Here is a 21,167-nt window from a genome sequence, read left to right on the forward strand (position 1 = left end):
GATTTGACGCTAGAGACTGACGCCCAAAGCTCCCTCATACACGGGGCCGCCGGCTTTACGTCACCATCCGAAATGACGAATGCAATCCCTTACAACATGTATCATCATATCCCCCCATTCCTATAGTAAACCGGCAAATGAGTTACCTGAAGTCCGACTGTGACCTGCCCCTAGTGGAGGCCACGCCGGGGCAGCTGCTGGACGACTCCGCGGCAAAATGGCCCGACCAGGAGGCGTACGTGTTCCGACACCTCGGCGTCAGGATGAAGTTAGCTGAAGTTAAGCAAGAGGTAAGAAACATAACCACGGTTACTTTTACAAGTTAGTTACACCATACCAATATATACCTATCCATCTGAAGTAGGTACCCATCTGATTAATGAGTAATGAGGTCCCTGTAGTGCCTTCTGACGTACTGGAGGCACCTCCTCATCACCGGACCCCATTTTACGTCCCTTCCGAAAGACGAATGTAGGATGCCCAGGCCCCTTCCCGGATTCCTGGGGTCTCAAAGTTACCAATTGATTGGAACCAGGAAATAAACTGTGAGGTTGCTAACAATTGAATTATAGTCATGTTTTTATCTCCATGAAAAATGGAGATATAGTTTTGGGTGTGTCTGTGTGTGTGTCTATCTGTTCGTCTGTCGGTGTGTCTGTGTGTTTGTGTTTCCGGACTACTGTAGTTAGCATAACTCCACAGCCTCTTGATGGATTAAGATGATATTTGGTATGTGGGCGGATGCTGTGAAGACGGAAGTCATGGTCGATTCTGGGCCGCCTGGTATGTGACCTTGGTACTGCAGCAGAACTTCCGTTTTTGTATCTTTTAACCTGGAGACGCTATGGTCTTGATCTTTTGTTGGCAAATAGCTTGTGATAAAAGAAAGAAGTGGTGTAGGTTTGGGCCCCTAAAAACTTGCTCTGGAACTGCAGAGGCGTTATTGTGAAAACCTTCTTAGGAGAATAACCGAACAAAGGAACGACGGATTTCCGTGATATTTAGTATGCAGGTAGCTTAAACAGAGATGTACATATTGAAGTGCAAATGATGCTTATTAGGACTTTATTTGCATAACCTATGAGGTAAATCTATATTTGCAGTGTTTTCCATTATAAGATTCAAATACATGTAACATATGTAGTTTATGGCAAGTGGAGCATCAACAGATACAAATGATGCAAATAAATTCCTAATTTGCATAATCAATGCAAAAGTGCCATAATTCATGTAAGTGTTAAATGATAGGACTGTCAATATTGCGACATGTGTAAGTTTGTCAAAGGTGTTCATGACTAAGCATATATTATGTAAATGTGTAAGTCATTTGCATAAACCGAATAGTTCATGGAGATATGAGGTCTTGTGTTTGTTTGTACTCCATTTCGAGTAAATCATCAGGTTTTTACTAAAGAGTACAAGCTACAAATATTTCTCATTTTGTCGTTTACGATGTCAAACAGGTAGCATCTGATGCAGTGCAACTCACACTAGGTTACCTGCATACTAAATATCATGGAAATCCGTCGTTCCATTCTTCAGTTATGCCCCTTAGAAGATTTTCACAATAATGCCACTGCAGTTCCAGAGAAAGCTGCTAGGGAGCCCAATCCTACACCACTTCTTTATTACATCACAAGCTATCTGCCACCCAAAAATCAAGACCATAGCACGTCCAGGTCAAAAGATGCAAAAACGGAAGCTCTGCTGCAGTACCAAGGTCACATACCAGGGGGCCCAAAACACACTCACACACACACACACACACACACACACACACACACACACACACACACATAGACAGACACACAGACACGCCAAAAACAATATCTCCATTTTTCATGGAGAAAATGAACACTGGTGTGACCATTGCCACTATATTACTCCATCCACAGGCAGACAGGCTGGCCGCTGGTCTCTTGTCCATCGGAGTGCGCCGTGGTGACGTGGTGGCCTGGGTCTTGACCAACAGACCGGAATGGATCATCTCTTTTTTTGCTGCAGCAAAGATAGGCGCCATTTCTGTAAGCTTTAATTTGCTAAAATGACTTAGTATTATGATAATCACTGTAACGGGGGGTAGGATGGGGTGATGGTGTTGGTGGATAACAAAACAAGGGCCCTAACATAACATGTTTTTATTGATCTTATCATGCATAAGTACGCCGTGTGACCGTGTCTGTTGCCACCGAATATGCTGATTAAAAGGGTGCATAAACCAAGTCCATGCACACAACTGCCATTTGAATCCAAATTTTATTTTTACATATCATTTATTTTCAATTTTTTGAAAAATAGAATTTTAGCAACTAGAAAGGCAATATTTTCGAGAAAATGCAGCATATTTCCCTCCGATTAATAGAGGAAGCATGAGATATGATATTTCTGCATTATGCAAAGTAGGTCCTCATTAGCATAACGCACATTCCATTGTATTCACCTTTCCTAAAGTTACATGCACCTCCAATGACATTTGTAGCATGTACCGTAAGGGAAATATGAAATTTCTGCATAAATTCTGCAAATTAGGTCCTTATTAGCATAATGCACATTCAGATGTATTCACCTTTCCTAAAAGTACCAACACCCCCAATATGACATCCGTAGAATTTATCGTAAGAACAACAAGTACTCGGCGAAGATAATAACACGCCAGGAACTACTGGGGTATAGGGAGGGAAATATAATAATGTGGGTTTGCGGTCACCGGTCACTGCGCAGCGGCGGCTCATGCCGCTAAATATACGACCTGTGCCAGTCAGTCACACAACGATCAAAGACATATAAGAAAAGCTTCACAAAACACTACAAACATAGCTCTTCACATGTTTGTTAAGTAGAAAACCGAACATAGAAAAACAACATAAACATCGCTGCCGTCTGACTACGTTGTTTTTCCGCGGGAGTATGGCCGTGAAGGTGGCAGACGAGCGAACGCTCCAAGAATCCTACAAAGATTTGTTACACTCTAACATCTGATTCGTACCGTCTATGAGAATGAAAATTTATAGAGAGATGTCGTCTACATTTCTCGATAAGAAGAGTTTTGCAGCTGTTGGTGGTGTCATATCCTGTCAGAACATGAGCTGGATACATCCCTCCTTAGCCTCCGTTGCAAACTCCTTCCGGCTGTGTTTTTACAGAAATATCCTTTATAATTATATACAAGATAAGTTCCCTAGTTTTAAATATATAAACAGCACTGAAAAATTCCTATTTATAATGAAACTGAACAAATCATGTATTACGAGCTCCATATCTACATACATCTACAATTACCTTAAGAAGCGAGAAGAAGTCGAACCTGTAAATAGTAGACACGTATAGATTAGTCCTATTAGACATAGTAAGATATCACATTTCATTACGTTATATTATCACCACTGTATGTATTCCTTTGCTAATCACCATAACCTGTACTTAGCTTGTTTAAGCATAAAGGTCTTTCTTTCATTCATTCATTCATTCATTCATTATTACGATTTTCCTTTCTTATTGCTGGCCTGCAATAAGAAAAAATGTGATAATAAAACGGAAAAAAGGAAAACAGCCGAAAGGAGTTTGCAACGTAGGCTAGGCTGATAGCCCTCCTTACGTTAGCCTAGATACCATAATGTCCTTGCTGAAACTTAGCAATTTGGTGTTTTCAAACTTGATTAAAGGTAATAAAAAGCTTATCAGGTTTCAGGTAACTACAGAAAAGCGTTGCTCTTCTTCAACTGTGCCCTCTTCGTCTTTCATGACGCTGCCTCTGATTGAAACATGCTGAACTTGAATTGTAGCTTCTGAAGAGTCAACGCAAGGAGGTTTTTGAACGTCTGAGACGGGGAAAGCCCAGAGATCGGCATGACAGGGTATCCAATTAGCGCTTAATCTAATGCTAATAGCAGGCGGGGGAGTGGGAGGTGAAGTCGGAGCAATTATCGCCTCACCCCAGCACACGTTCACACCATTGCGATAGCACCTTCCTCATTTAAATGTCATTATAATATTATTATCAGCGCTTGGACAGGGATAGCTGGAACTGGCCTTAGGACACAAGAGCATACTCCCGATCTCTAAAATATCCCCAGTCGATATATATTTTAGAGATTGGGGGTCTGGTATCCAGGCTATTCTTACGTGAGACGAGAAAGACACACAATCACAATTTTACCGTCAAAAGAAGCTTAAGCTAAAATGTAATAAGATTCAATTGTTATATATAATTATTTCTGTTAACTTCAATTCATCACCAACGTCTGAAGGGAGCAAAGTTACAAAACGTCCCAAGCTAGGATACACTGGGTACGCTAGCCGAATGCGGTGCTTGGGTTTACAGCGGAGATTGGGGCAGGGTCGGTCTTCGGGGGCAGCGGGAGGGTGGGCCGGGAAAGGTTGGGCGCGCGTGCGGTGCTCGGTGGCGCGCCGATATACGGTGTCTGGCTCCCAGGGTATAGCGTAGCACAAATCCAATGGCACACTCAAGAAAACGTCTCACATTACCTCCGTTGCGATTTTTGTTAACTTTTTGTGGAGTTTCACCTGTTGAATTTTAATGGAAGCTATGTCGTATTAAGAGTCCCAACCACATAACATTGCACAAAATAACAAAACTCTAATGGAGATCTTAGAACTCTAATTACATTTCTTTCTTCTTACGATCCTGACAGAAGAAGAAGAACTTTATTGCACGACAATTGTAGCTGGTACAATGTATGGCAACTTACGTACATGAGAATTGAGCTAATGCTAATTGTTGACAGATATAGATAACTAATCTATGACTAACAGTGAAATAGTCTATAGAATAATGTACATGCTAACGCTCTAGAATACAATATGTTGGTAACAGTATGCTGTGTCAGGAATGTATGATATTGTCTCGTTTTTGCACAGAGTTATAAACAAATTTGCCTACATAGGTGGGGAGTCTGTGCAAACTACAAAGGGTAATTAGGGGAAGCGGCATGGATGTGTGAAGTCTGCGCTCTGCGAAGGGTGCATGCACCGCTCCTTGCACGTTCTGGCGCCGCAGCCATGTGCCCTATTCGGCTAGTAACAAGAAAAATGTAAATAAGAAAATAGCCTAAGGGAGTCTGCGGCGAGTGCTAAGTGATGTAACATATGCATATGCGTATCATCATACATGTGCAATTTCTTCGACAATAACTAGAAGTGGGCCATGAGAAATCTTTCTTGACCAGCCGTATGTACATGTGGAGTACATATTAAGTATCATATAATGAATTAAATATACCTCTCCTTCGCTTTACAGCTGCCGATCATTGGTTTCTACTTCTTGACGTTCTATAAGGGCATGGTCGTGGATATACTGAAAAAGGTAGATTTTCAAAGATTTTCTTGCATCTGTTATAGGAAATCACAAAGTAGCTATAGACGAATGCTCATACAAAGTAGAGACTCCCCATTGTCTTGAATGTCATCAAGAAACAATGTCTTCAGTCAAAATATTCTCAACAATAGAATTAGCAAGGTGTTTCTTTGGTCAAAAGATGTGGTGCGAGAACAACAATCACGTGACATTAGACAATAACGTGTTCATTTTCTTTTATTTCAGGCCAAGGTCAAAGTGCTCCTGATTGAAAACAGCCCCACTGATGAAGGTTTACCCGAAACTATACCGTACCTTAAGGAGGTGTTTCCGGATATAATGTCAGCCACGACTGCAAAGTCCTTAAGAATTGAAGCGTGCGTATTCTTCAATATTTTCACAATCATAACGTTACTGTTTTGATTTGATTTGATTTGATTTATTTGCACATATTAAAATCAGTTTGTAGTACATAATTGAAAAGAATAGAAAAAAAATACACGTGCTGGGGGAAGAAAAAAAAGCCATGATGGCTTATACAAGGTCTTCCCCCATCTAGATTAACAAAAAATAACATAAATCTAACCATTCATAACATAATCATAGTAGTAAGTGATAACAATAACAATATGACAACAAATCAGACAATAATAATAGTAACAAAATGGTGACAAAATAGTAATTGGTTGCATACAGAAAGTATATATCAAATCATAGCATATTTTGATACTGAGATAATAAAGATTGACACAGAGTCCATCGCAGTTAACAAAAAAATAAGCAAAAAATAACATAAATCTAACAATTTATTACAAAATTATATCTTTATGGATTATCTACCTTTGTGAAGAGCATGCGAAACCATTCAACAATAGTAAATAGGTCATTTTATCATTTCACCATTTTATTAACACTGTACGGTTTGAACAATATGCTTTTAATGTGCCAACAGCGTTCCAAGCTTGACCTCTATTGTCGTCATTGGAGACAAGACGAGCGAGTAAGTTTGTTTATTTGTTTGTTTGTTTGTTTGTTTATGCCTTTATTTGTTCTGGAATATGCTCCATTCGGCCATCAGGGCCGCTTTTCATAGACGTCGAGATGTAGACATGTCAGGGGGCCAACGGTACAATTAATAACTAATGCTTGGTCGCCCAAGGTAACTCAAAACTATATCAATAATACAAAGAATAGATAAATATTGAATAAATGATAGTAACAAATAATGATTCATCAAATCATTCTATCCATAACCGTTACTGTCAGTTACTGTTGCGATAGTCTTTTGAAGGTATGTATGACCAAGTATGGTCTTGGTATGATAAAGATTCTGCAATGTGATAGAAGTTCCTTCTTTTATATAAATATTGGAAGGTATGAGATATATGACAATGACCAGCGTGATACGATTCTACTGTCATATCTCAAAGCAATTTTCATCTATGAAGGTTAGGCTGTAAGTAAACTTCCATTTTTATCATTTTTGGCGTGGCTATTGACAGGACGTTATTGACAGGAAAAGTCCTATTGACAGGAAAAACGGGACGTTTTAAATCAATAAAGAACGTGTGGCGTAATGGATAGAACATTCGACTGTCAAACAAGGGACCCCAGTTCGATCCCGGGCTGCCCCCAGACATGTCTGAACATGCGCCCCGACGTTGTGCTCTTGGGAAAGGCACTTAACACGACTTTCCTCACTTCACTCAGTTGTAAATAAGTAGCTAGCTCATCTAGGGTTAGGGACGTCGATAGGACGTTAAATGGAGGTCCCGTGTTTGGGAAGAGCCACACCCCGCGCACGTAAAAGAACCCACATCACCTTTCGAAAAAGAGTAGGGGCATGCCTACAGTCGGCCGCATATGGGTTCGCCCTCAGTAATTAATAGCCTCCGGCTAGTTGGGCAACCATGGCATTTACACGCCGAACCAATAATTTAAAAAAAATCCGATCAAAGAATCGGTGTAATATTAAAAGTTCAACGAGTAAAGCGGTCGACTTTAATACAATCATTGTCGTAGGTTCGAAGATCGACTTTCTTCATCTTAACACCCATCTATTATCATTCTAGTTACGTAGTATTTTGCTTTGGAACGTTAAAAAGTATCATTTCGCACCATTTTACAAAATTATCATTAGGGAGTAGGGATGACAGGATCATGAGGCGTTTTCCCAAGCATTATCAAATGAACATCCTGTCAGCAGTACCAAAACAATTTCAATTGACAGAAACAGATAAATAGTGCCAACAAAATTCTTATTGCCAGGAACATCCTGTCAATAGCCTCAGCCATTATATTTTTCCTTTTCACATTTCTCTCTTTTCCAGTAACGCCCTCTACAATCACGAAGACATACAGAGCATGGGGACCAATGAAACCGCCAGACAGCGCGTACAGGAAGCCCTAAGCCAAACGAATTGTCACGACACGATTATTTTGCTTTTAACATCCGTAAGTACGGTTTTGTCAACTATACATCTACTACACACTACTTGACAGCCTAGAGCGTCCAAGTGTGATTATAACGTTAGACCATGATGTTGGAGTTTACCTATTGGCGAATGAATAGTTTCGTGAGAGTAGTTTAAGGTGTCTTTCTACAATATGTAGCAGTACACATACAACGTTATCAGTCCATACAACAGCTGGTATGATATGTGATAAAAAGACACGCCATTAGACGATGATCAGTATACAGTTGATTTATACATGCCGCAAGTCTGATGTTTTCCTAAGCAGGGAAGTACTGGTGCTCCTAAGTTGGTTGAACAAACCACTTACGCCATGGTGAACACCGCCGAGATGGTCAACAGGATTAGCGGACAAAAAGGTAACGTCATCTCTTCTTCTTCCTGACCACGTATATCCATCTGCCGACAAACCGGCAATGATTGACATGTATCGGGTCAAACCAGGTTGTAAGGTTTTGGACCATCGCACACCGGGTCATGCCCCTACTCTTTTTCGAAAGATGTGGTGGGTTCTTTAACGTGCGCGGGGTGTGGCTCTCCCCAAACACGGGACCTCCATTTAACGTCCTATCCGAGGGACGTCTCCAACTCTAGAAGAGCTAGGTACTCATTTACACCTGAGTGAAGTGAGGGAATTTGTGTTAAGTGCCTTTCCCAAGGGCACAATGTCCGGGCGCATGTTCAGACATGTCTGGGGGCAGCTCGGGTTCGAACTGGGGTCCCCTTGTTTGACAGTTAAATGTTCTATCTATTACGGCACACGACGCCACGAATCTCATGTTCGTAAAGTAAAATAGATTTTGGTTTGAATCCATTCGTCACTAGAATTTAACTATGTAACTGTCGACTAGCAGCTGGCTATGTATTATCTGTGGACAGTTTAATTGTTAAAAACATCTATTCCACATATATACCATATATATACATTTGTATATATATGTTATATGCTATAGAGCATGCAAGTTTGACGAAAATAGATTTTTCTAACAGACCTTTCATATATATATATATATATATATATATATATATATATATATATATATATATTAAGAGAGAGAGAGAGAGAGTTAAGAGAGAGAGAGAGAGAGAGAGAGAGAGAGGGAGAGAGAGAGAGAGGTTGATTATATATATAGGTGAGGTTGATATATACAGCTGAATGCAAAATTATTCAGCCCCCTTCACATTTTCCAAATTTCGGCAAAATGAGGAATAATACAACTGCAGAATATTACTACATCATATAAGTGGTAAACAGATAGTTTATTACAATCTAATACCAGGGCAAAAGTCAAGATTTATTTCATATTTCATCCAAAATTGCAACTTTCACACAAAAAGCAGGTTGCAAAATTATTCACCCCCCAAAGGGTCTGTCTTTAGTACATGTATACATGTACAGAGAGAGGGAGAGAGCGAGAGAGAGAGAAAGAGAGAGAGAGAGAGAGGTTGACTGAGTCACCAAAAGCCAAGAGTTTTACAAACTAGTTTGTCTCCTTTAAGATTATCCAAGGAATCCCAACAACAACAACAACAGTTCGGAGATGTCTTACATCCATGACTTACACATCTACATAATTAATATATCAATGCTTATCTGCACTTTTAACTTACTTACACAGATCACAAGAATGAAATTACTATCATTCGCCACTTAGATGAATTATGACACATTTACATTGATTATGCAAATTAAGCTCATTTTGCATAATGAGTATCTGTTAATGTTACACCTGTCATTGATAACATATCTCACAAGTACAATGCACGTAAGTTCTATTATTGAAAACACTGGAAATATCGAATTTCCTCATTAATTGTGTACATTAAGTTCCTATTTACATATTTATGTGTTTCTTTGTGTTTATCGTTTACACCACGTCTTCCTTACATCAAAAACTATCTGCCACCAAAAAATTAAGACAATAGTATGTCCAGAACAAAAGATACAAGAACTGCAAGTTCTGCTGCAGTACCAAGGTCACTCACCAGGGGGCCCCAACTTGACATTGGTCTTCCCAAAACCTTCCCACATACTAAATATCACCACAATCAATTCAGACGTTCTTAGGTTATGCTGACCACAAATATCCTCAAACGCAAACCCGCAACCAAACAGGCACGCAAGCAAATACACAGAAAACGCCCAAAACAATATGTACATTTTCCAGGGGGTAAATATATATTAATGTTAAATGTTTTTACAGAAAGTGCTGCTAGCTCCTACAGATATGACGGAGAACCTGGATTCGGTTCTAATTCCTGTTCTGACCGGATCTCAGACAGTTGTGTTTGCCAGCGCCAACACATGGGAGCTGGCTGACATCATCTCTGCTATCTTGGAAGAAAGGTGACCGTCCACGTTTTAAGACAAGCACTTTGTTCTTAAGATCTTGTAATCTACGGTGCATTTATAGAAACATAACGTTCATTCGGGATAAAACAAACTTCTTTGTCATCACTACATTTGCATGAAAGGAGTCCTAAAGTCCAGAGGGGGGAGTTATTTTCCAATAGATGATAATTCTAGGAAGTAAAAATGAATACTTTTTACAGTATACGATAAAGCACCCACTAGTCCAATGCGCATCAAAACGTATTTAGTATTCTACCGAATTCCCCAGATGACGCTCTATTTTCTGATTAATTAAATTAAACAACTTCAGCCTATGGCTTATTACAATGTGCCGACAAGGCCTGACAAAAGTTAGATTACAAAAAGAATGTCAGGGTGGTTAAGAAAAACTCGTCTTGCTTTGTGTTCTTTTATATCTTATTAACAATTGGCCTTATTATTGTGCTTAACCCCCCTCATCTATGCCAAAAATACTCACCGTTAAAGATGTATGTTTACACATAGGGAATGCATGGGTAGTCTGCAAGGGTTTAGTGAGTATCATATTGTTTTAAAAAACACACCTTGTGTAATTCACCATAAGCACAATTCTGTAAAAAGTCGGCTGATTATGTATTCATTGATAACTACATAATCTAGTGGAAAATAACACCGCCTTCTGGAGTTTAGGACTCCTTTAAAGTAAGCATCATTACACTCATGTTAAGAGGTAACACTCCGTTTGACACAATTGTTATTCAACATATATTGTTCTTCAGATGTGAAGGCACCACCTTCATGTACGTGAAGACGCTGCACGACTTGGTGAACGACCCAACAGTGAAAGAATGCGACATGTCGTTCCTGAAAGACGGTACAACAATATACATTCGCAGCAACTGAATTACGCCACGACTATTATACCAGTGAATATGTCGATGTGATAACAATACAAGTTGATATATACAAACTCGCTGAATTTTGCCTCTTTCAGTCCAGGTTGGGGGCAATGTTATATCCAAAACTCTTCAAAGGCAATTCGCTCAAGTCTTTCCTGATGCAGATATCATCGTGAGTATGAAAAATAAGGATTTATTATCTTCCGTGAAAGCAGTGGTTGTATACCGGTAGGTTTGACAATGATAGCATAACTTACCTCATGATCATCTAAGGATAACGTCCAACAGCATTTGATTAGACTTAGGTAAAAATGTGATTCCCGTTCCAAAAGAATCATTTGATAATCTGAACAAAGAAGTGCAGTGTTTACCACACATTAACTGTTTAGAACCTTAATCTGTTAACAGGGTGTTAAGTTCAGGAAGTCTGTAAGAAAATTGGTGAGACTACTTGGATTCTGTTTTGAATTTTCATCACTCAGATGTCAGATCGAACATATTTTGTCCCTTGCTAGCGGCCGATCCCAAAAAAGGGTAGGGTCGGCAGGTTTTTGCTAGAACACAATATTTCTTCCTAGGCCTCCTTTGATATATTTTTTGTTCCTGTTAAGAACTATTATGGGACAACAGAGGGTTGGATCGTGTCGATGTCAACACGGAGCGAAATGACAAAAGAACAGATGGAAAGAACCGTGGGTCGTTTAATGCCGCATCTGGAGGTAAGAACAGAAATACACTACATGTGATGCTGTATTATACAAAAAAAATACAAATCATGTCTTCACTTACATCATCTATATCCATCGATATTCCTTCTTTTTCAAGTTACATATCTGACATGTTTGATGAAAACATTGAATTTATAAAATTTCCTCATTGATGATGCAAATTTGGTTCTGATTTGTATAATTATCAGCTGATTATGTCAACGATTACTTAAGCTACATACGTACCAAATTCATGACGATCAATCAACCCCTTCTTGAGTTATTCTCTTTCAAACTCTAAAACAAAATCGGCCCATGCAGTTTTAAAAAAAGCCGCTAGGGGACCCAAACCTACACAATTTTTTTCTAAGTCAACGAGATATCTACTTTTAAAAATCGTTATCATAAAATGTCCCGAACACGGGGTATGGAAACCGGGAGTTCAGTTGCAGTACCACAGGGAGCCACTTGGTGGTTAAAAGAACATGCCCATTCATTTTTCCAACACCTACCCACATATCAAATACCATAAAGATCCATCCATCTACAGCTTCTCAAGTTATGCAAACCAACAAACAAACACGCACACACAAATAAACGGCAACAAAAACATGAACTTCTTGTCGAAGGTAAATGCAAGCACAGAAGGTGGAGCTCGCCATATCTAAAAAGATGGGCAAGATATTTGATTCTTTTTAGCTCACAACCACATCATATGGTTCATACCCCTCAAACACCAGAACCCCTTTTTGCGACTAAAATGACTGAACGGGGTCAAAAATGACCCCAAAATGTTTTGTTCAGTAAAATCTCCCTTTTCACTTTTTTCGCTGATTGTTATCCGTACATTGCTTCATCAATGTAAGAGGAATGTTTTGACATGTTTAGGCATGAACAATTCCCGTTCATTATCATAATTAATGCAAAAAGATCAGAAGGACCACGGTTTGAACTATCCCTATTTAGACAGGGAGGGGATTTTTTAAGCCCACGCCAAATTTCATGTTGCATAGCTCCTGAACGGCTTACGCTAGAGCCACCAAATTTAGTGACGTTTTATAACATGTCCTTAACAAAGATTACAGATTAATTAAGTAAGTTCATCGTTTTTCGTGTTGCCATGACAACGGATTTTTGGCAAGCATATTTCACAAAATCTGCTAATTTTAGTTCAAACAATGACGTTTCGAGGCTTTGTTGGTACACCACATTTGTTTTCTTACATTGTTATCATCTTAAGTAATCCAATGTAACTTTCCTGATTTAACATTAATATATTTTGCTGATTTGATGAAGTCATCGGTCAAAATCCAAGATGGCGGATAGAATCACTTAAAATTACGTCATAATGACGTCATATTACGTCGTAATGACACAAAATTTGTTATGGTATTATCAATTTACATGTGCATCATCCTCTAAAAATTTGGTGGTCATACAATAAGTAGTTTAGGAGTTACAGAGGGCAGGTATCAAAAACAGCACATCATTTTTGCTGGGGTCAGTGGAATCACTCCAGACTTTCCTCTATAATGTTAACAGTATTTTGTCAATCTTGCTAGAAAATCAGGAGAGGTTAGAATAGATGTCTACTGACAAAGTCACGGAAGGAATTTTTTCCGATCAAACATGTTCAAATAGCACATCAAAATCCACGCCTGGGGTCAAAAATGACCCCACTCGGGTGTTTGAGGGTTAAATATGAATAAACGTTAACATGAACATTTGAAACAAGCGATAAAGTTCTTAGAAGGGATAAAGTCCTGTAATCCTTACTAATCTGTTGCTGTATACATGTAGGCCAAGGCACCACTTCAAACAACGCCTCCATAGGTGACTGTAGTATCTGTGCTTTGCGATATAATTCCTGAATTCTATCCTTTCACAAAGACGAAAGTTGTGAACAAAGCCGGCCAGGTCGTCCCATTGAACCAGGAGGGGGAGATCTGGGTTCGAGGCTTCAGTGTGTTCAAGGGATACAGAGGAGACGAAGAGAAAACTGCAAAGGTGAAGACACATGACGGATGGCACAAAACTGGGTAAGTCATTTCTACCGTTAGCCTGCGTAGTTCAGTATTTGAATAGTGACCCTGCCTCTGGGCCATGTGGTCGGGAGTTGGAATCCCGTCTCTCACCCAACATGCATACTACTGAAAACGTTTTTTGGACGGGTCGTTAAGGCCCTTATCTAGATTAGGCATATTTGGGGGATTCCTGCGACGGAGGGGGGGGGTCTTGTTAACGACAAGGTCTATGGCCACCAAAGTTGCGGGGGTTGATGTGCAGGTAGAATATATTGAGTCATTAAGATGTTATACCATGTCATTTGATATTTTATTTGTTGAAACCATATGATAGGGTATTCCTGTAAATTCAAGGATATACAACAAATTTTTTACGAAAAAGGGTGTCTGATCGATAATTAAGATTATTGAGACTTCTGTTGTCAGTAGCAACCATAAGACGTCGAAAAGACGTCATAAAATGAAATACGTATATATGTAAGCTATCAGCCGGGATCCGCCATCTTGGACTTGCAATCTTGGATTCTTTAAATCTAAAAATACATTTTTTCAACATTTCACCCCAAAGTACTTTGAAAATAGAGTAAAGTCGTCCATATCTTTATAAAAGAAAACTCAACGTAGTGAGTATAACCTGCTTCTACCCGAGCTACATTGTAATTATATGGTCCGCCATCTGAATGTTTTTTATTGGTTTTTATTGGTCAGAAATTACCCGCAATGGCAGCCTTTCTAGCGCTGAATTGATGCAGGGTTTACAGGTTTCACATAATACACAACATATACATATACCTATCTTATCCACGCTTGCATTATGCGGAATTGTCGCAAGGGTCTGGGCGGCTGCCATTCGGCGCCAGCAGGTGACCTCAATACGACCTTCCCCAACCGAAGTCAGGTACCAATTTACACCTGGGTGGAGTGAGGAAAGTCGTGTTAAGTGCCTTTCCCAAGGGCACAAGATCGGTGACATGACAGGATTCGAACTCAGGACCTATTGGTTCTGAGCCAAACGCTCTGCCGTTGCGCCCCATCTTGGATTTTGTGTCGAAAAGAGCTGGATCTGCATATGTTCTGATGTACAAACAGTCTCTCTTTCCTTGATCCTGTCATTATCAGTGGAAGATTAGGTCTTCAGTAAGCAAAACTGCATCGAGATCACTTGCACGGCGGCTTACGCGCTAGAACACAATAAGCTTGTGACATATGCATTTTGTATGCTTGTACTAAAATGCAAATTATTTGAATTTTCATACATTCTGCTAAAGTCACACTAAGCATATCTTAAATATGATCAGTGGTAATACTTGAAATTCGTAATCTATGTCATGATCAGATGCCTCTTCTTTGGGTGTACAAGTAAGATCCACTTTACAACCGTTCAGTAGTTAAAAAGACATTGAGAACACTTGCTACAGTTTGATATTACGCTTGCAGTGACATTGGCGTCCTTGACGAAGATGGTATGCTGGCAATCACAGGCAGGATAACGGTTAGTGATACTCGTGTTGTACTAGGCATCATATTTTTGGGGTCATAAAATCGTTTTGTTCTAATGATCGATCGTATTTTTTTAATGGCCGTTTGTCGTTTTCTTTTTCAGGACATGATTATCAAAAACGCAGAAAATGTTCATCCTGCTTGTGTCGAGCAAGTGTTACTGGCACACCCAAAAGTCCAGGATGTGAAGGTAGTAGTGCCCATGATACCAACCTTCTTTCTGTATTTTCTGCTCTGATCAAACTTGGTGTCTAACCAAATGCAACTTTCAAACACATTTGGAGAGCTCATATTGACAATAATAATGATAATGATAATAATGAATGTATCCTTTCAAATTTTTTAGTAATTATAATTTTTATCATTGTCACTTCATAAAACCTTTTACTTGAATCAATAAACATATCTTTTCTTTCTTTCGTCAGGTCGTTGGTGTGCCGGACCCCAGATATGTGGAAGAGATCTGCGCCTGCATCATGTAAATAATTGATCTCAAACATTTCAGTGTTTGTCAGTTTCCAGACGCTAGTCTTGCATCCCTCACTTTCTGACAAGGCTTGCATAGAAAAAACAAAGATTATTAGCAGGAAGGAGTTGTGTTGTGTTTTCGGCTGTGCCTGTCTGTTTGTTTATTTGTTTGTTTGTAGGCGGCATGACTCGAGAAGTCATTGACGTATCATTATGCTATTTGGTATGTTCGCAACGTGACATTTGATTCCTCTAGCAGCTTTGTCTGGAATCGTAGGGGCGTTTAAGTTGCAGACACTGGAACAGGATAAATTAATTCAAGAAAGGATGAATTTTCATGATTTTTACCTGTTCACTCATAACGTTCGATGAAGACCAACGCAATGATATAATTATTCAAATTAGGACTTTTTTGCAGAAATGTGTATCTATTGCGGGTTTATACATCCGAATATAGGTCATTTCTGTAGACATGATATGATTGTACACAGACAAATTGTTTTACTTGTCGTTATATATTTTCTACCATAGAGAAGCTTTGGTTTGATATGATTTGATTTGATTTGCAGATTAAAGAATGGCCAAATGTCAGATGTGGAAGAGATGAGGAAGTTTTCAGAGGAGAACGGGGTAAAGTCAGATAATTTTCGTCAATGTTTTAGCAATATTTTACCGTATGCAGTTACACGACTGCGGAAATTTTTGTCTACAAATCCACATGTTTTGAATTTAATTTGATACAGATGCACTTATGACTTCTATTCTCTTTATATGTATATATATATATATATATATATATATATTTCAGTATTTGTATTAGTGCTAATGGTACCATTGAAATACCAATCCTAAATCTTATGATAAAAATATATCGTCTTCACATTATTGTATGTAGCTGCCATGAATATGACCCATCTTACAATAGTTTGCACGCATTCTCTACAAATTCTATTACAGCTACTTGCTGACGAGATAAACCCTGGTTACTTCGTCTTCATGGACAGTTTCCCGAAGACTTCAACGGGACGAAAGGTATCAAACGATGGTTTTCACATCTCCAAATCAGATCTATAATCCATAAAGATGTTCAATTAATACATATATTAATGAACATCTGGATTTGTAACCAAGCGACGCTTCCCTTTTAACAGATAGACAAGAGGAGGATACGAGCTGTTGCCATGGAGAGGCTGGGACTGAAGGAGAACACTGATTGATAGATGACGTCACCAGGACTCTGAACCCCACACGAGCCGACGATCGTGATCGAGGGATACAGACAGCAATCTTATTGAACTTTTCTTAACATGTTACTGTTCTAGATGGTGAGATTAAGTAGATCAAATATGACTATTGATGCAGTAATCAATATCAATACGAGAGATTATTTAGATTTCAGCAGTCTTGATGGACTGTGAGACCTCAGGGGATAGGTAAAGGTTGTACCATTGAAAATGAAACAAGTTCCGTTAATGATAGCCTCTACCAGGCTCCACATGTCGCTGGGAAAACAGAAGAAATTTGCGAAATAGACAGATAACATATCAGATATATAGGAGTAAGCTAGCCATGGAGTACAGTTTGCGACCTAGGGTTGCAAACTGTACTCCATGGCTACATTACTCCTCTGGTATGTTTTCTATGTCGCCAATTTTGACTATATTGGACACGTTGATAGCACTGTAATACTTGAACCTAGGGACAAAGTAGCTTTTGGAGAGTTTTCGTGATTTTGATCTAATGGTCTATGGAGTTCCTCGTTCAGCACCCCCCCAACCAAGAGGGCTTGTAAAGGAGGCTAACAATTTTTGGCTTTGGTTGTATAAATTGGGCTGTGTTATGAAAATTGCAGGGATACTAAATTTCCCGCAGAATCGACCCCTTTTTACTGCGTCACCATCTATATCTATATCTAGTACTGGGCAAAACCCGGTGTGGGTGTCGCGCCCAGGGTGCACGCCTAAGCCGGTCGGTGGTGGTGGTGCTCCACAAAAGAAAAAGTGCAGAATTTAAACTAAACTAACAGTAATAAACATGAACAATATAATGTAGAGAAAAAAAAGTGCAGTGAGGGCCGCCTTAGTTATTGTATGTAACTACTGGGTGGTGGGGAAGCCCATGTGCTGGGCCAACCCCACCTTAAACTGATTGACTGAATCTGCTGACACTACGCTGGCTGGTAGGTGGTTCCATTCCTGGATAGTTCTCGGGAAAAAGCTTGTCCTGAACACTTCTTTTCTGCAGTAAAGGGTTTGGAAACGATGTGAATGTCCTGGTGTTCTGTTCAAGTGTTGGGTAGTGTAGTTTTGATAAGGTATAGCAACTAGGTTGACCATCAGTCGCGACGCGTCTTTTCAACGCGCTTGTGAGCACTGTCCCAGCAGGTACACCCATCTACATCGATGTGATGCAGATCGTCGAACAATACAGATTGAAAAGAAATAACAAGTGAGAAATGTGGTTTTACGATGGATATTTGTTGAAGAATTGATAGAAGCTATTAACATTAGGGTCCTCCATTGAACCGGGACGATGTGAAATGAATAAAGTTGTGCAGTAGTGTCCTAAACATTTATCTAATGAGAGAGCAACTGCAGAAAGGTATGATGACAGTGGCGGCGCACTGCACCAAATCGGGTATTTAAGCATGCTTAATGAGATTCGTAAATGAAGCTTAAACATTGGAAGAAGATTAAGCAACATTTAAGCCACATTTAAGACGTATTAAATGCCACAACTATGGGTCCATCTTTACACTATCTTTACGACCTGCGTAAAGTCAACTTAACAATGTATATATCTTTACATAATCTTTAATGTCGCTTAAAGGAACCAAAACCTTGCCCTGGGGAAGTCGTAAAGGGAGTGCTCCTACTGTGAGCTGCCCAGCAGGTTGAGGGCTGGATTAATCCCCCATAACCACATAAATTCATAAAAGGATTAGATGTCTGCCAGCCTGGGACAATAGCAGGGACAGATTACCATAATAACTGTCAGAGAATTCAAACTTTTTTCTGTACTGGTTTTTCTATGAACAGTATCAAATTATGCAGAATGGCCCAGATATCTATCAAAAAGTCACATGATCCAAGGAAGTTTCAATCAGATAAGATCCCTTGGATAATCAAGACAATGCTATCTACAACTTTCAGTTTGGGGGAAGCCAACCTTGTTCAAATTTTCAAACTTTCAAATCGACCCTGTCAACGTTGTGTTATAGTGTCTAAATGGATATAGATTTCCAATGTCTTCCCAACATTAGCCTAGGTTGTGTGTTTAGAAATATGACTTGGGATTTTTTGCGTCTTCTTGTTGTTGTAACCAGCATAGAATAGGGCTCTGTAGAACAGTACATATAACTGCTAGCCAATGTCTCAAACTAAATTGCAAGCCAGTGTTGTCATTACTTTATTTCTTTCCTAACTGTCCTTCAAGCTAACTTCTTTATGTGTGGCCATACTTCAAATTCTTATATGTTATCTATAGAATTCAAACATGACTTGAAGAGTAACTTGTACATGGTAAACTTTCTCAGCCAGGCCTCCACTGATGTGCACTGTACGGCTGCCAGACGCATACTGAAGCCTATAGTTTATATTATCCCGTATTTATATAGTTTTACTGGGGTCTTTAATGATGCATTAAATCTAATGCCTCCTACATGCGTACAGCATATCTTTACATCAAGTTTACGAACAGCGTAACGTCAAATGTACATATCTTTACTTTATCTTAAATGTCGCTTAAGTATGCATTAAATATAATGTTCCATAGTATGCGCACAGCAAACATGCCAACAGATTTGAAAACGCGGTGGTGTCGTTTTGGCAAAAGTGAACAACAATTTAGTCGACAAATGTAACACATCACACTTTAAAAAACCTCAGTGTACTACGGGTTATTTCTCAAGGTCTCCCTGGTGTATTTTGAAAGGTTAAAACGCAAGCACTTTTTCCCGCGAGCCGTGTGCCTTCGATCACCGCTTGTTTTCAGGGAGACGAAATTCTTGCACGAACAGTTTCCGTTTTCTTATAAACATTGCGCCCGTTTTGTAAGAACCCTAAACCTGAGTCTTATATCCTAACGTTACATTCATTTTGTCTTAACATTGCCAATCTGGGAAAGCGTGTGTGGTATATTCAACACGAGATAGGAACAAGCAACCATCGAATTGTGTACAAGTATCGCACAAATGTTTCTCTGAACGAGCACAGCATACATGCCAATGGATTTGAAAATGCGGCAGTATCGTTTTGGCAAATGTGAACAACACTTTAGTCGACAAATGTAACACATCACACCTTCAAAAACCTCAGTGTACTACGGGTTATTTCTCAAGGTCTCTTTGGTGTTCTTTGAAAGGTTTAAACGCAAGCACTTTTTCCCGCGAGCCGTGTGCCTTCGATCACCGCTTGTTTTCAGGGAGACAACATTTTTGCTTGAACAGTTTCCGTTTTCTTATAAACATTGCGCCCGCTTTGTAAGAACCATAAACCTGAGTCTTATATCCTGACGTTACATTCAGTTTAATCTAACATTGCCAATTTGGTAAAGCGTATGTGGTTTATTTAACTCGAGATAGGAACAAGAAACCATCGAATTGTGTACAAGTATCGCACAAAAGTTCCTCTGAACGCGCACAGCATGCATAACAACACGTTTGAAAATGCGGCGATGTCGTTTTGGCAAATGTGAACAACAATTTAGTCAACAAATGTAACACATCACACTTTCAAAAATCTCAGTATACTACGGGTTTTTTTCAAGGTCTCTTTGGTGTACTTTGAAAGGTTTAAACGCAAGCACTTTTTCCCGCGAGCCGTGTGCCTTCGATCACCGCTTGTTTTCAGGGAGACAAAATTTTTGCACGAACAGTTTCCGTTTTCTTATAAACATTGCGCCCGCTTTGTAAGAACCCTAAACCTGAGTCTTATATCCTAACGTAACATTCATTTTGTCTTAACATTGCCAATTTGGTAAAGCGTGTGTGGTTTATTTAACTCGAGATAGGAACAAGCAACCATCGAATTGTGTACAAGTATCGCACAAATGTTTCTCTGAACGAGCACAGCATGCATACCAACGGGTTTGAAAATTTGGAGGTGTCGTTTTGGCAAATGTGAACAACAATTTAGTCGAAAAGTGTAGCACATCACACTTTTAGAAACCTCAGTTTACTGCGGGTTGTTTATAGATGTCTTGCTGGTGTACTTTGAAAGGTTAAAACGCAAGCACTTTTTCCCGTGAGCCGTGTGCCTTCGATCACCGCTTGTTTTTAGGGAGACAAAAGTTCTGCACGAACAGTTCCCGTGTTCTTAAAAACATTGCGCTCGCTCTGTTAAAACCCTAAACCTAAGTCTTATATCCTAACGTGACATTTATTTTGTTTTAACATTGTCAATCTGGTAAAGCCTGTGTGGTTTATTTAACTCGAGATAAGAACAAGCAA

The 21,167-nt window shown here is 39.4% G+C and overlaps 1 protein-coding gene across 2 annotated transcripts; it reads left to right on the forward strand.

The window, feature by feature from the left end:
* Window positions 1-103: 103 nt before the first annotated feature.
* LOC136432394 (medium-chain acyl-CoA ligase ACSF2, mitochondrial-like) lies at window positions 104-17,980 on the forward strand. Of its 2 annotated transcripts, XM_066423640.1 has the most exons (17): window positions 104-290; window positions 1,896-2,024; window positions 5,258-5,323; window positions 5,561-5,691; window positions 6,267-6,314; window positions 7,645-7,768; window positions 9,993-10,135; window positions 10,900-10,994; window positions 11,115-11,191; window positions 11,631-11,738; window positions 13,617-13,765; window positions 15,188-15,242; window positions 15,354-15,440; window positions 15,676-15,728; window positions 16,288-16,348; window positions 16,676-16,750; window positions 16,870-17,980. In XM_066423640.1, the coding sequence occupies exons 1-17, from the start codon at window positions 138-140 to the stop codon at window positions 16,933-16,935; spliced, it is 1,620 nt and encodes a 539-aa protein (XP_066279737.1). In that variant the 5' UTR covers window positions 104-137; the 3' UTR covers window positions 16,936-17,980. The 2 variants fall into 2 exon arrangements, with proteins under 2 accessions (XP_066279737.1, XP_066279738.1); XM_066423641.1 differs by lacking the exon at window positions 16,676-16,750.
* The last annotated feature ends 3,187 nt before the right edge of the window (window positions 17,981-21,167 follow it).

This window comes from Branchiostoma lanceolatum, chromosome 4, assembly GCF_035083965.1.
Source record: "Branchiostoma lanceolatum isolate klBraLanc5 chromosome 4, klBraLanc5.hap2, whole genome shotgun sequence".
Classification (NCBI taxonomy): Eukaryota; Metazoa; Chordata; class Leptocardii; order Amphioxiformes; family Branchiostomatidae; genus Branchiostoma; species Branchiostoma lanceolatum.